The 16,367-nt window shown below is 39.6% G+C and overlaps 1 protein-coding gene and 1 pseudogene across 1 annotated transcript in view; one reads left to right on the top strand and one right to left on the bottom strand.

The window, feature by feature from the left end:
- The window catches only part of LOC148538519 (myeloperoxidase-like), a 38,390-nt gene extending 23,709 nt beyond the window's left edge, over window positions 1–14,681 (bottom strand). Inside the window, exon 1 of the mRNA XM_088455648.1 lies at window positions 14,606–14,681. Within this exon, the coding sequence (XP_088311774.1) occupies window positions 14,606–14,681 (76 nt within the window). The remainder of the gene's footprint in view (window positions 1–14,605) is intronic.
- Window positions 2,359–2,477, top strand: LOC148538520 (5S ribosomal RNA; annotated as a pseudogene).
- Window positions 14,682–16,367: the final 1,686 nt, after the last annotated feature.

The raw sequence follows: 16,367 nt of genomic DNA, 5'->3' as shown, positions 1-16,367 counted from the left end.
ATATATATATATATATACACAGTATATATATATATATATATATATATGTGTAAATAATAAAACTGATATAAAGCGCACTGTGCTAAGTAAACACAACCAAAATATAAATGGAATACTGGACGATATCAATAGAAACTGTGCAATTATCACAATATAAAGTGTACAACGTGTATGTGTAATAAATAGGATGCAAAATCAATTCTTATAATAATAAAAATACATAAATTTAATAACAAAAATACCCTGAATGTATAAGGCAACAACAAACAATTGAATAAATATGCCACTGACAGGTGTTAAAAAACAGTTAGCATAAAGGAATTTTAAAAACGGAGATCAAGAGGAAATAAATAGGGAATGGCTTATCTGGATATTAAAAGGTAAGTTCATGGAAGGCGGAATCAGGAGTCTCCAACGCGTTTCGTCCGATTGCTGGACTTCTTTAAGGCATGTGTAGCTCCTGTGGGGTACTTGGTATAAGTACACATATACTGGGACTAACTGAGCAGTGATTTCCGATTGGGGGTGACCTCACATCCGGTTTTCAATAATTACATATTCATTATAATATATAAAATAAAATCATTTGATAACCATATGATGGTAATATTACTGAATACCAGAATCGCTCTTATTAAGAGGAGATTCTGTTCGTATCCTCAGTGTTTTCTATCTAAAATGAATGTCATGTGATATTTTCCGGGCGTCACGTGGTGTTAGCCCGTCTCCTCGTTTCCTGTACCACACTTCCGCCCACATGAGCACTGTTTGCGGAGTCTAGTAGAGTATTTCCGCCCTTAGGTCCAGGTCAGGTGACCTGAATGTCGAGTATCACAATATCTCCCTCCGGGTATATTGGTGGCCATCTTGGTACTCATCTTTCGAGCGGCGGACATCTTGGTACTCGCATGAGGCCACAGTAAAAACAGCGGCCATTTTAGTGCTCATAATGAGCAGCAGTCTCCATTTTGCTTTTCAATAGTAAACGGCGGTGGCCATCTTGGTACTCCTTTTTCTTATCATTAGTGACGGCCATAAAGATTCATAGTTCAGCGATCAGGTGTCTTTTAGTGGCCATCTTGGTACTCTCATGGTGCTGTATATACAACTTCCTTGTGTCCATCTTAGTATACCCAGATCCGCAGAAGTCACAATAATCAATAAATATAAGAGAAGCATCTGTTTGGTTTTCATACGTATTTGCTCCTAAATAGAAAATTAACAGTATTAATATCAACATCGGTTACCCTAAAAAATGTGGTCCATATGATGAAAAACAATATGAATCTTAAGTTCACATCCAACATTAACGAAAATGCCATAGAATTCCTGGACTTAATCTTAATGGGAGAAGGAAATAAAATTGTTACGAAAAATTATATAAAAACAGTAGACACGAATAGCTACCTCCATTATAAAAGTGGGCATCTGAGAAGTTGGAAAGAAAATATACCGTACTCTACTTTCCACAGAATTAAGAGGAATTGCAGTGAAGTTAATGCTTGTGAAGAACAAATACAGCTATACAGCGATAGATTTCTAGAAAAAGAATATCCAGCTAAAGTTCTTAACGAAGCAGCAGCTAAAACCAAATCTATCAAGAGATGTGACTTACTTAAATATAAGGATCAACCTAACAAAGAACAAAACAACATTATCCCATTCATAACTACTTTTAATGCACAAAAAAACAAAATTAAGAACGTTTTTAACAAACATTGGAAAATTCTTTTAATGGACCCAGTTCTGAAAGACATCCTCCCTAAAAAAGCTCCAATTGTCTTTAGAAAGGCAAAAAACCTCAAAGACACATTGGCACCCAGTATGCTAAGGAACCCCAATACCCCAAAACGAATGGATTTTCACAATTGCCCGGGCTGCTATAAATGCGGAAAATGTAACATCTGCAAGTATGTACATAAACAAAGAAGGACCTTCCACAATTCTACAAACAGCAAGGAATACAAGATCAAAAATCATTTGAACTGCAACTCCACATCAGTCATATACCTGCTGGAATGCACCTGTGGAACCAAATACGTGGGCAAAACCAAGCGACCGGTTAAACTCCGGATTCAAGAACACATCCGAAATATAAAGAATAAAGTTGAAGGACATTTGGTATCTCATCATTTCACTCAATATCATGATTCTAATCCGGAAGACTTGACATTCAAATCCATCGAACACGTACAACTGGGAGAAAGAGGCGGAGATCTGGCAAACCTGCTATCCAAAAGAGAAATGTACTGGATCTTCGAGTTGGACACAATGACTCCGCGAGGGTTCAACGATAGCTACGAGATAGCTCCATTCCTGTAGATATGTATCTTGATGGTAGCTAGTGTATCTCGTATTTTCTACAGTCATACCTCACTATAAGCGCCCAATCTCATCAGATCTTGGAAGCTAAGCAGTGATGGGCCTGGATAGTACCTGGGTGAGAGATCACCAGGGAAGATCAGGAACTGTAGTGTGTTACAGAGATCATAATATTTGCACCATCATTCACATATTTTGCATCACCAGCCTGTAGCAGAAGATTGGAGGATTCCATTAAAGTAAAGAAAAGACCTTCCAACACAAGAAGAATATTCCAGGAGAAAATAGAATAAGTAACAGTTTACTCTGGAATGGACTGTAATATAAGAAGAATTATCCATTGGGAAATTGAAGAAAGAACTACGATTTCTTGCAATGGACTTTAATAAAGATGACTTGCCTTTTAAGATACCTAGTCCTGCCCATATTATATCCCTTTTCAGACCAGTTAAATTAGTTTATTATAATTTGTCACCTGTCCATTGGACCACATTTTTCAACCCCTTCTTTTTATTAGACTAGTTACATTCATGTTAATAGGGTAACCGATGTTGATATTAATACTGTTAATTTTCTATTTAGGAGCAAATACGTATGAAAACCAAACAGATGCTTCTCTTATATTTATTATTGTGACTTCTGCGGATCTGGGTATACCAAGATGGACACAAGGAAGTTGTATATACAGCACCATGAGAGTACCAAGATGGCCACTAAAAGACACCTGATCGCTGAACTATGAATCTTTATGGCCGTCACTAATGATAAGAAAAAGGAGTACCAAGATGGCCACCGCCGTTTACTATTGAAAAGCAAGATGGAGACTGCTGCTCATTATGAGCACTAAAATGGCCTCTGTTTTTACTGTGGCCTCATGCGAGTACCAAGATGTCCGCCGCTCGAAAGATGAGTACCAAGATGGCCACCAATATACCCGGAGGGAGATATTGTGATACTCGACATTCAGTTCACCTGACCTGGACCTAAGGGCGGAAATACTCTACTAGACTCCGCAAACAGTGCTCGTGTGGGCGGAAGTGTGGTACAGGAAACGAGGAGACGGGCTAACACCACGTGACGCCCGGAAAATATCACATGACATTCGTTTTAGATAGAAAACACTGAGGATACGAACAGAATCTCCTCTTAATAAGAGCGATTCTGGTATTCAGTAATATTACCATCATATGGTTATCAAATGATTTTATATATTATAATGAATATGTAATTATTGAAAACCAGAAGTGAGGTCACCCCCAATCGGAAATCACTGCTCAGTTAGTCCCAGTATATGGGTACTTATACCAAGTACCCCACAGGAGCTACACATCCCTTGAAGAAGTCCAGCAATCGGACGATTCTGCCTTCCATGAACTTACCTTTTAATATCCAGATAAGCCATTCCCTATTTATTTCCTCTTGATCTCCGTTTTTAAAATTCCTTTATGCTAACTGTTTTTTAACACCTGTCAGTGGCATATTTATTCAATTGTTTGTTGTTGCCTTGTACATTCAGGGTTTTTTGTTATTAAATTTATGTATTTTTATTATTATAAGAATTGATTTTGCACCTTATTTATTACACATGCACGTTGTACACTTTATATTGTGATAATTGCACAGTTTCTATTGATATCATCCAGTATACCATTTATATTTTGGTTGTGTTTACTTAGCACAGTGCGCTTTATATCAGTTTTATTATTTACACACTCCTCTTTTAACAAATCACCATTGTTAATTTTTACTGATAAGCTGATACCCACACCTATGGGGAGTGCTTTGTTATAGTGTTTTAAAATTTCCTTTTCTTTGATCACCTGAATTACAGGTTTTTAACTCTGATTGAAGGGATTTAATTTCTCTTTGGCGCTATAATTTCCCATATATATATATATATATATATATATATATATATATATATATATATATATATATATATATATATATATATATAGAAGTAGGAAAAGATTCCTGCACTCACATCCAATCATATATATTTAGATAGTATATAGCCGGGGTGCTCCTTTTGGACATCTCTATCCAGGAATATACAAAGTCAATACCATACAAACAGGTAGGTATATAAGGGCACTCACCACTTAGTTAAATCCAACAGCATATTTTATTGATGCAGCTAAGCAGCAAAATAGGTTGCAAATTAAGTCACCAACGTTTCGGTCTTACACATAGACCATTGTCAAGGCGATGCAATCCATAAACAACAAAGGTAACCAGGTCCACAGGGGAACTGCTAGCAAAAAACGTCCATACAGCCGTCCACTGAATACAGAATGCAGTCTCCCAGGGCCCCCGTTAAATACACCCACTAATCAACAAGATTACTTAACAGGCTTGGCAGCGTACGTCTGCCACTTACCTCAGCGTCCAGTGCACCTGGTTGTGCATATTCATCAATGGAACCAACACGCGCACGTCGCGGCTACACCACTCCTGGCGTGTCCACAGCGCAGCGTGCATCCGTCCAGGGATCGCGCACCACAGTGACGCACCATTCCTGGCAAGTCACGTGGTCAGCGCATATGATCGATAAACACTCCCAGGCCACAAACGCCCCGCCCATGGATTCCACGGTAAGGCGCGTGCGCGGCCTGGGGAAGAGTCGCCATAGCAACCAACCAAACACAGACTCGCTGAGGGAAAACTCAACAGCACCTGTACTCATGTATAGATAGGGGCTATCGATTCAACGAAGGGACCCTGGGTACCACATATAGGACAAGCAGACTATTATATTTCATCTACAAAAATAGCTGCTCGATCTTTTCAAAACACTTAGTAGCAAAACACAATAACACTTCATAGATACATATAAATTTTTTAGAAAATTAAACCAATACTAATTAAGGCTCCTATAAAATAAGGAAATAAAAATCAAGCAAAAATAAGCAAAACAAACAACAGAAAAAATATAAGAAAAAATAGAGAATTAATTAAGCATCACATTAAATCTACATGTAGCTCTACTATAGTGATTTAGGGCAAAAACACAGATAATGGGTTTATTTCATTGAGCACCTTAGGTGCCACAGTGTCCAAAAAGCGGATCCAACGACTCTCCTTCTGATGCAGGAGTCTCGTGCGGTCACCCCCTCTCGGCAGTGGGGGAACCCAATCAATAATCCGGCATCGTAGCATAGATATTTGATGTTCCATATTTAGAAAATGTCGGGCCACAGGTTTATCAGTCACACGGGTCTGCAATGCTGAACGTATTGATGACCTGTGGTTAGCCATCCTCTCCCTAAATGTGCGGCTTGTGAGTCCAACATAATATAAACTACATGGACATGTAAGTACATAGATCACATAGTCCAGCTGACAATGTAACCGGTATCGGATCTTAATGTCTTTTCCAGTATGGGGGTGGGGGAACGTCGGTCCTGTCATCAAACTTCTGCACGTTATGCAACTTCTGCATCCCGGCTTTTGTTGAAGTAACCAGTCAGTGCCTTTAGTAACTTGTGGTGAAGACATCGGTCGTAACAACATTTGTTTTAAATATGGATTCCTTCGAAATGCAAGCATAGGCGGTGGTATATGTTTCATTTTAAGGTCATCATCAGTCGTCAGAATCGGCCATCTCCTATTAAGGGATTTGCGGATGGTATTTGCTTTATCACTAAAACGGGTAGAAAAAATCATTCTGGAATCTTTCCTGGTGGTCACGGTCTGTACCCGCTGGCTATCGATGAAGGTTTGTTTAGCTTTTGCAATATTTTCATCCAGTAAATCACCATTATATCCACGTCTGCTAAATCTTTCCCGCATATCTGTTATTTGTTGGTCAGCAATATCTCCATCACTGGTATTGCGTAGAACCCGAAGAAATTGTGCTTTCGGAAGGCTATTTTTCATTGATGGCGGATGGAAACTCTGAGCATGTAATAGATTATTCCGGTCTGTCTCTTTCCTATAGAGCATATATTTGAATAATTCACCTTCTTTTATAACTGTGACATCAAGGAAATTGATCTTAAACTTATCCACAGTGCTCGTGAACTTAACCGGATGTGTAAGTGCATTCAGTTGTTGGACCATTTCCAAGAAGGATTCACTACTGCCCTTCCATACAATGAAGATGTCATCAATGAAACGCTTAAATACCATTATATTTGATCCATATTTAGGCATAATAAATTGTTTCTCAAAGGCCGCCATATACAAATTGGCGTATGCCGGTGCCAGGTTGGAACCCATCGCGGTTCCTGACCGTTGTACATAGTATTCGCCATCATACATGAAAAAGTTTTTTGTTAGTACCAAACTTGCTAGTTTCAAAATAAATTCCGTAGGGATTATGGCATGTGGTTGAGTGGTGAGTGCCTCTCTTATGCTGTCCAACCCATTTATATGTGGTATTATGGTGTATAATGAGACAACATCTAGTGTGGCCAGTAGAGTGTCATCAGTCATCGGACCTAGTTGTTGAAGTATAGACAAGAAGTGCTGTGTATCTTTGATGAAACTGGGAATCTTCACGACCAATGGTTGTAGAATCTTATCGATGAAGATAGCGATTGGTTGCAATAAGGAGCCCTTCGCAGAGATGATTGGCCTTCCCGGGGGTCTGATCATGGTCTTATGGATCTTCGGGAGCAAGTAGATGATGGGGCATATTGGAAAATCCACCGTTAAGTAGTGGAATGTGTTTTCATCCAGCCAACCATGACTCCGCCCTAATTGCAAGGTTTGATCTATCAGGTTTTTATATCTAGCAGTAGGGTTGCTCATCAATTTTTCATAGGTATAACTGTCGTTGAGTTGCCTACGCATCTCATCGTTGTAGTCCACCCAGTCCATAACCACTACTGCTCCCCCCTTGTCAGCCTGTCTTACCACCAAATTCGAATTGTTGCGTAATCTATTGAGTGCTAGCCTTTCAGCTGGAGAAATATTATCAAACACTCTCTTATTGCGGCCCCTAGCAACATCCACTGAAGCCATTCTCAAAAATGTTTTGATACTAGAATTGGTAGAGACAGGATCAAACGTCGATGGCCTCTTTAACACTTTCTGCTCAACAGTCTCATTAGTGTCTAGAAAGTGCTCGCGAAGTCGTAATTTACGTCCAAATTTAAATAGATCAACCGACCAATCATGTCTGTTAAATCTGGAATAAGGGGCAAATGATAGACCTTTTGCTAACAGTGAAAGTTCTGCTTTATCCAATACATGTGTAGACAAATTGAATACAACATTTATATCCTCCTTCTCCTGCTTCTTCCCACCGCCCCCTCTCCTCGGGTGCGGCCTGTGCCTTTTTGGAGACTTATATCTTCCCCCACTAAATTGCTCGCAGTTTGTTCTAAAAAACGAGTGGATGCTGCCTCAGCGTTATCTGTATCTGAGGAAGAGGGAGGTGCACTGGAGTCTATTGTGTCAAATCGTTTAGATTGTGTATAGACTCTAGGACGTCTACGTCTACCAGTATTCCTATTGCCATCGTTGTTTTCGCCCATCAACCACCGATACACTGTGTGCATTTTATAGTCATTTGAAACCGTATCAAGTGGAGTTGAGAAATATCAAGGATGAAATTGAACAGTTTAATGGTACTTGTCTACCCAGTCTTGGCCAGGATAAAAGCCAAAACTGGATAGATAGACTTTCTGAACAAATTAATACCTATCAGAGGGATTTAGTGGCATTTAAAAGAAAGAAACTTGATACGGTTTCAAATGACTATAGAATGCACACAGTGTATCGGTGGTTGATGGGCGAAAAAAACGATGGCAATAGGAATACTGGTAGACGTAGACGTCCTAGAGTCTATACACAATCTAAACGATTTGACACAATAGACTCCAGTGCACCTCCCTCTTCCTCAGATACAGATAACGCTGAGGCAGCATCCACTCGTTTTTTAGAACAAACTGCGAGCAATTTAGTGGGGGAAGATATAAGTCTCCAAAAAGGCACAGGCCGCACCCGAGGAGAGGGGGCGGTGGGAAGAAGAAGCAGGAGAAGGAGGATATAAATGTTGTATTCAATTTGTCTACACATGTATTGGATAAAGCAGAACTTTCACTGTTAGCAAAAGGTCTATCATTTGCCCCTTATTCCACATTTAACAGACATGATTGGTCGGTTGATCTATTTAAATTTGGACGTAAATTACGACTTCGCGAGCACTTTCTAGACACTAATGAGACTGTTGAGCAGAAAGTGTTAAAGAGGCCATCGACGTTTGATCCTGTCTCTACCAATTCTAGTATCAAAACATTTTTGAGAATGGCTTCAGTGGATGTTGCTGGGGGCCGCAATAAGAGAGTGTTTGATAATATTTCTCCAGCTGAAAGGCTAGCACTCAATAGATTACGCAACAATTCGAATTTGGTGGTGAGACAGGCTGACAAGGGGGGAGCAGTAGTGGTTATGGACTGGGTGGACTACAACGATGAGATGCGTAGGCAACTCAACGACAGTTATACCTATGAAAAATTGATGAGCAACCCTACTGCTAGATATAAAAACCTGATAGATCAAACCTTGCAATTAGGGCGGAGTCATGGTTGGCTGGATGAAAACACATTCCACTACTTAACGGTGGATTTTCCAATATGCCCCATCATCTACTTGCTCCCGAAGATCCATAAGACCATGATCAGACCCCCGGGGAGGCCAATCATCTCTGCGAAGGGCTCCTTATTGCAACCAATCGCTATCTTCATCGATAAGATTCTACAACCATTGGTCGTGAAGATTCCCAGTTTCATCAAAGATACACAGCACTTCTTGTCTATACTTCAACAACTAGGTCCGATGACTGATGACACTCTACTGGCCACACTAGATGTTGTCTCATTATACACCATAATACCACATATAAATGGGTTGGACAGCATAAGAGAGGCACTCACCACTCAACCACATGCCATAATCCCTACGGAATTTATTTTGGAACTAGCAAGTTTGGTACTAACAAAAAACTTTTTCATGTATGATGGCGAATACTATGTACAACGGTCAGGAACCGCGATGGGTTCCAACCTGGCACCGGCATACGCCAATTTGTATATGGCGGCCTTTGAGAAACAATTTATTATGCCTAAATATGGATCAAATATAATGGTATTTAAGTGTTTCATTGATGACATCTTCATTGTATGGAAGGGCAGTAGTGAATCCTTCTTGGAAATGGTCCAACAACTGAATGCACTTACACATCCGGTTAAGTTCACGAGCACTGTGGATAAGTTTAAGATCAATTTCCTTGATGTCACAGTTATAAAAGAAGGTGAATTATTAAAATATATGCTCTATAGGAAAGAGACAGACCGGAATACTCTATTACATGCTCAGAGTTTCCATCCGCCATCAATGAAAAATAGCCTTCCGAAAGCACAATTTCTTCGGGTTCTACGCAATACCAGTGATGGAGATATTGCTGACCAACAAATAACAGATATGCGGGAAAGATTTAGCAGACGTGGATATAATGGTGATTTACTGGATGAAAATATTGCAAAAGCTAAACAAACCTTCATCGATAGCCAGCGGGTACAGACCGTGACCACCAAGAAAGATTCCAGAATGATTTTTTCTACCCGTTTTAGTGATAAAGCAAATACCATCCGCAAATCCCTTAATAGGAGATGGCCGATTCTGACGACTGATGATGACCTTAAAATGAAACATATACCACCGCCTATGCTTGCATTTCGAAGGAATCCAAATTTAAAACAAATGTTGTTACGACCGATGTCTTCACCACAAGTTACTAAAGGCACTGACTGGTTACTTCAACAAAAGCCGGGATGCATAAGTTGCAGAAGTTGCATAACGTGCAGAAGTTTGATGACAGGACCGACGTTCCCCCACCCCCATACTGGAAAAGACATTAAGATCCGATACTGGTTACATTGTCAGCTGGACTATGTGATCTATGTACTTACATGTCCATGTAGTTTATATTATGTTGGACTCACAAGCCGCACATTTAGGGAGAGGATGGCTAACCACAGGTCATCAATACATTCAGCATTGCAGACCCGTGTGACTGATAAACCTGTGGCCCGACATTTTCTAAATATGGAACATCAAATATCTATGCTACGATGCCGGATTATTGATTGGGTTCCCCCACTGCCGAGAGGGGGTGACCGCACTAGACTCCTGCATCAGAAGGAGAGTCGTTGGATCCGCTTTTTGGACACTGTGGCACCTAAGGGGCTCAATGAAATAAACCCATTATCTGTGTTTTTGCCCTAAATCACTATAGTAGAGCTACATGTAGATTTAATGTGATGCCTAATTAATTCTCTATTTTTTCTTATATTTTTTCTGTTTGTTTTGCTTATTTTTGCTTGATTTTTATTTCCTTATTTTATAGGAACCTTAATTAGTATTGGTTTAATTTTCTAAAAAATTTATATGTATCTATGAAGTGTTATTGTGTTTTGCTACTAAGTGTTTGAAAAGATCGAGCAGCTATTTTTGTAGATGAAATATAATAGTCTGCTTGTCCTATATGTGGTACCCAGGGTCCCTTCGTTGAATCGATAGCCCCTATCTATACATGAGTACAGGTGCTGTTGAGTTTTCCCTCAGCGTGTCTGTGTTTGGTTGGTTGCTATGGCGACTCTTCCCCAGGCCGCGCACGCGCCTTACCGTGGAATCCATGGGCGGGGCGTTTGTGGCCTGGGAGTGTTTATCGATCATATGCGCTGACCACGTGACTTGCCAGGAATGGTGCGTCACTGTGGTGCGCGATCCCTGGACGGATGCACGCTGCGCTGTGGACACGCCAGGAATGGTGTAGCCGCGACGTGCGCGTGTTGGTTCCATTGATGAATATGCACCACCAGGTGCACTGGTCGCTGAGGTAAGTGGCAGACGTACGCTGCCAAGCCTGTTAAGTAATCTTGTTGATTAGTGGGTGTATTTAACGGGGGCCCTGGGAGACTGCATTCTGTATTCAGTGGACGGCTGTATGGACGTTTTTTGCTAGCAGTTCCCCTGTGGACCTGGTTACCTTTGTTGTTTATGGATTGCATCGCCTTGACAATGGTCTATGTGTAAGACCGAAACGTTGGTGACTTAATTTGCAACCTATTTTGCTGCTTAGCTGTATCAATAAAATATGCTGTTGGATTTAACTAAGTGGTGAGTGCCCTTATATACTTACCTGTTTGTATGGTATTGACTTTGTATATATATATATATATATATATATATATATATATATATGTATATATATATATATATATATGTATATATATATATATATATAGCACACATACAAACAACCGCTGGGCTTTGTACTGTCTCCGTCAGCCGCCGTGCCTGGGGTGATCACATGGGCGCTTGACACGCAGTGGACTTCTGGTGCGTGACACGCACAGAACTTCCGGCGGATCTTGCTGCCCGTGTTCCGGTCTTGTCCCCAGCGAGACGAGCGGGAGGAGCACCATGCGTCCAGACTGGTAAGCTATTTAATGCTGTTGTTTGTATGTATTATTTTTATTCTGTACTGTGCATCCTGAGGAAGAGACGGGAGGTCCCGAAACGTTGATGGATGAAACTTCTATTTTTGCATACTCCGTTTGAAGGTCTCTGAGTGCCGCCTGTGTGTGCTATATGTATCGGGGGTGCTGTTCCCTGTAAGGAGGGCACCGGAGCAGGTATACTTACACTACTTATTGGGAGTGCCGGATCAGCAGTGTTTTACTATATATATATATATATATATATATATATATATATATATATTAGTATTCACAGCAGAAATAATATTGTCACTAAAGCTATACAAGTCAATGTCACTTAGGCCAAAGCACAGTATTTCAAACAAATGAATATAAATGTGTTTCAATATTGTGGATTTGGTCTGCAGCTTGCAAAACTGCTTATTGACAAAACTACTGTATATACAAATCTAGTGGAGTTAACAACCAAGTAATGTACCCTACATATTGGGGAGTTTTATATATATATATATATATATATATATATATATATATACGGTTTTATAGAGGCACTGAAAAGTTGCTGCTCTTACATGTTGCTTGATTAAAAGATTTTATTTAAAGTACTAAGTGCCGCCTCGGCTGGATAAGTATGACAATTTTCTATGCGGGCACTGGGCCACATTGATCTGTACCTGGGAGAGTCGGATCGATTTGGCTATCTATATATATGAGGCAATGTGTTGGCGGCACTCACGGTTTTAACGACAATCAATTAGAAGTCTCTCTCCCCTCGAGCTCAACGTTTCAAATTTAATACAAGTTTTTCATCAGGAATTTGTATTAGATTTGAAACGTTGAACTCAGCTCGAGGGGAGAGAGACTTCTAATTTATTGTCGTTAAAACCGTGAGTGCCGCCAACACATTGCCTCTTATTTCTATCTTATCTATGAAGGTAGGCACCCGGTGATATCTTTGTATACAGCAGCAGGAGTGCAGAGTATCCAATACCAGTATATACAAATCTATATATATATACAGTCAGGTCCATAAATATTGGGACATTGACAGAATTTTCATATTTTGTCCTCTATTCACCACCACAATGGCTTTGAAATGAAACAAACAAGATGTGATTTAACTGCAGACTTTCAGATTTAATTTGAGGGTAATTACATCCAAATCAGGTGAACAGTGTAGGAATTACAACGGTTTCTATATGTGCCTCCCACTTTTTAAGGGGCCAAAAGTAATGGGACAAACTAAACAATCCTAAATCTAACTTTCACTTTTTAATACTTTGTTGCAAATCCTTTGCAGACAATTACAGCCTGAAGTCTGGAACGCATAGACATCACCAGACACTGGGTTTCATCCCTGGTGATGCTCTGCCAGGCCTCTACTGCAAATGTCTTCAGTTCCTGCTTGTTCTTGGGGCATTTTCCCTTCAGTTTTGTCTTCATCTAGTGAAATGCATGCTCAATCGGATTCAGGTCAGGGGATTGACTTGGCCATTGCATAACATTCCACTTTTTAGCCTTAAAAAACTCTTTGGTTGCTTTTGCAGTATGCTTCGGGTCATTGTCCAGCTGCACTGTGAAGCGCTGTCCAATGAGTTCTGAATCATTTGACTGAATATGAGCATATAATATTGCCCGAAACACTTCAGAATTCATTCTGCTGCTTTTGTCAGCAGTCACATCATCAATACATACAAGGGAACCAGTTCCATTGGCAGCCATACATGCCCACGCCATGACACTACCACCACCATGCTTCACTGATAAGGTGGTATGTTTTGGATGAGCAGTTCCTTTCCTTCTCTTCTCATCACTCTGGTACAAGTTGTTCTTTGTCTCATCTGTCAATAGGATGTTGTTCCAGAACTGTAATGGCTTTTTTAGATGTTGTTTGGCAAACTCTAATCTGGTCTTCCTGTTTTTGGGGCTCACCAATGGTTTGCATCTTGTGGTGAACCCTCTATATTCACTCTTGTGAAGTCTTCTCTTGATTGTTGACTTTGACACATATACATCTACCTCCTGGAGAGTGTTCTTGATTTGGCCAACTGTTGTGAAGGGGATTTTCTTCACCAGGGAAATAATTCTTTTGTCATCCACCACAGTTGTTTTCCGTGGTCTTCCGGGTCTTTTGGTGTTGCTGAGCTCTCCGGTGCATTCTTTCTTTTTAAGAATGTACCAAACAGTTGATTTGGCCACACCTAATGTTTTTGATATCTCTCTGATGGGTTTGTTTTGATTTTTCAGCCTAATGATGGCTTGCTTCACTGATAGTGACAGCTCTTTGGATCTCATATTGAGAGTTGATAGCAACTGATTCCAAATGCAAATGTCACACCTAGAATCAACTCCAGACCTTTTACCTGCTTAATTGAAATTGAAATAATGAGGGAATAGCCCACACCTGTCCATGAAATAGCTTTTGAGTTGATAGTCCCATTACTTTTGGACCCTTAAAAAGTGGGAGGCACATATTGAAACTGTTGTAATTCCTACACCGTTCACCCGATTTGGATGTAATTACCCTAAAATTAAATCTGAAAGTCTGCAGTTAAAGCACATCTTGTTTGTTTCATTTCAAAACTATTGTGGTGGTGAATAGAGGCCAAAATCTGAAAATTCTGTCAATGTCCCAATATTTATGGACCTGACTGTATATATATATATATATATATATACACTGTATAATATATACACTGTATATATATATATATATATATAAATATATATATATATATATATATATACACACACACACACACATATATATTCATCTGGGTTGATGAAGAAAAAAAATTAAATAGGCATAGAAACTCTATGTAATAAATTACCGTAAAAGGAAGATGTACCAATCTGCAGCGATCCCAGAATCAGGAGGAAACAAATACTGATACGCAATGAAGCCATAGTCTAGCTCCTAGAATGACATTAATATTTGTTTGAAAATAATGTTAGCAAAGAAACATCATATAATTTGGAGATACTGTAACCAGTGTCACTGAGCACAACATGTCTCACCTCATCTGTCCTGGATGTAAGCTCCTAACAGTGGGGTGAGCTTATAAAGGAGAGCAGGAATGGGGATGTGAGTGCCATGATCGCGTCTAGGAGGAAGTTATATAATGGGAGGATGCTGTAAGATTGTTGCAGAAATAGTAAAATTCCTTTTAGGTAACGACAATACCCACAACTATTACACTCGTCAAGTTTGAGATGATCTTTGTATACAAGGATTATGCACAATTAACTTGAAATAACCCATAGTGTGTGTATACATGTCTATATATGTATTTATAATTACATTTTACCAATGTTGTTAGCAGCCCATTATGTCCAAAAGGGTTTCTTACTTAAGTGTTTTTTAATTATATTTTGGTCTCTTGGGGCATATTGCACAATTACACCTGTATCTATTTAGAATAGAACACAGTGCACATTTAAACCCATCAACATGTTGCAAGATTTAATTACACTTAATCTGTTAATTGCTCAGCTTCCAGCAGCATTACTTTGTACAACAAAAGTAGCAAAATGTTATTAACCCATTCGCTGCTGAGGGTTTTCTCACCCCTGTGCTGAGGTCATTTTTCCACGTTTGCACTCATCACATTCCAGCATTCATATGACTAATTTTCTTTATGCTGCACCCACATAATTTATACTATGTTTTTTCAAACTTTGTATTTTCAGAAAATACCATTCGTTTATTTGCTCATTCTCACACATCAAATAAAATTTAACTAAAATGGGCAAAAAGTATTTTTGCTATTGAAATGTGTGAACCAAAATGTGATTTTTAGTTTTTTTTTTTTTTTTAGACACCACAAATAAAATACTTGCATTGGCAGTAATTCACTATTCAAATGTTGCAACCAGCAGGACTTGTATGTTTTCACTAAGAAATCTACACTTGAAAATATATTTTATATATATATATATATATATATATATTTTGCAACTTTTTTTGCGTTCTTTATTTAACCACTTAACTGTCAAAATGTTTTTTAAACAAAACTGCACAGAAATAGTTTTTGTTACTTTTTTTTATATATATTTCCATGTCAATAATAGCACTTCCCACCCCTCCATCAGAAATAAATTCCCCAGTGGCAAAACAACTCCCCAGCTTTATTAAGCCCCTAGTGGTAATAGATCCTCGTGTCAGAGCCCCCACCCTCTCCCCCAGTGTCATGGGTCCCCAGCAGGCTCTGATTATGAGGAGGGTGACAGGGGTTGCTGCTCTGACACACAGTGGGGCTCCCACACAGGGTCGGTCTTACCCAATAATAGTAGTGGTGGTAGTATTGCTATTTAGCAAACATGGGCACTTTGGGGAATATTGGTGGGGGGGGGAGGGCAGCACTGTGGAGTATACAACAGGGACACTGTGGGGTATCAATTTATTGGAGGGAGCCCCCACAACTTCATTGCCTCAGGGCTTCCACAAGTCTTAATCCAGCCCTGGTCCCAGTTTAGTGGCTTGCCCCCCCATGTGTCACTATATGTGTACATTTTTATTTTTAATATATCCCCCACCCCAGCAAAAAGTATATGTTTATGGAGCAGTATAACCCACCCCACCTTCCCTCCTCG

The sequence above is a fragment of the Taudactylus pleione genome, unplaced genomic scaffold (assembly GCF_031769625.1).
Source record: "Taudactylus pleione unplaced genomic scaffold, aTauple2 ptg000040l, whole genome shotgun sequence".
NCBI lineage: Eukaryota > Metazoa > Chordata > Amphibia > Anura > Myobatrachidae > Taudactylus > Taudactylus pleione.
The sequence above is the reverse complement of the archived record's forward strand: the minus strand, read 5'-3'. Positions and strand labels throughout refer to the sequence as shown.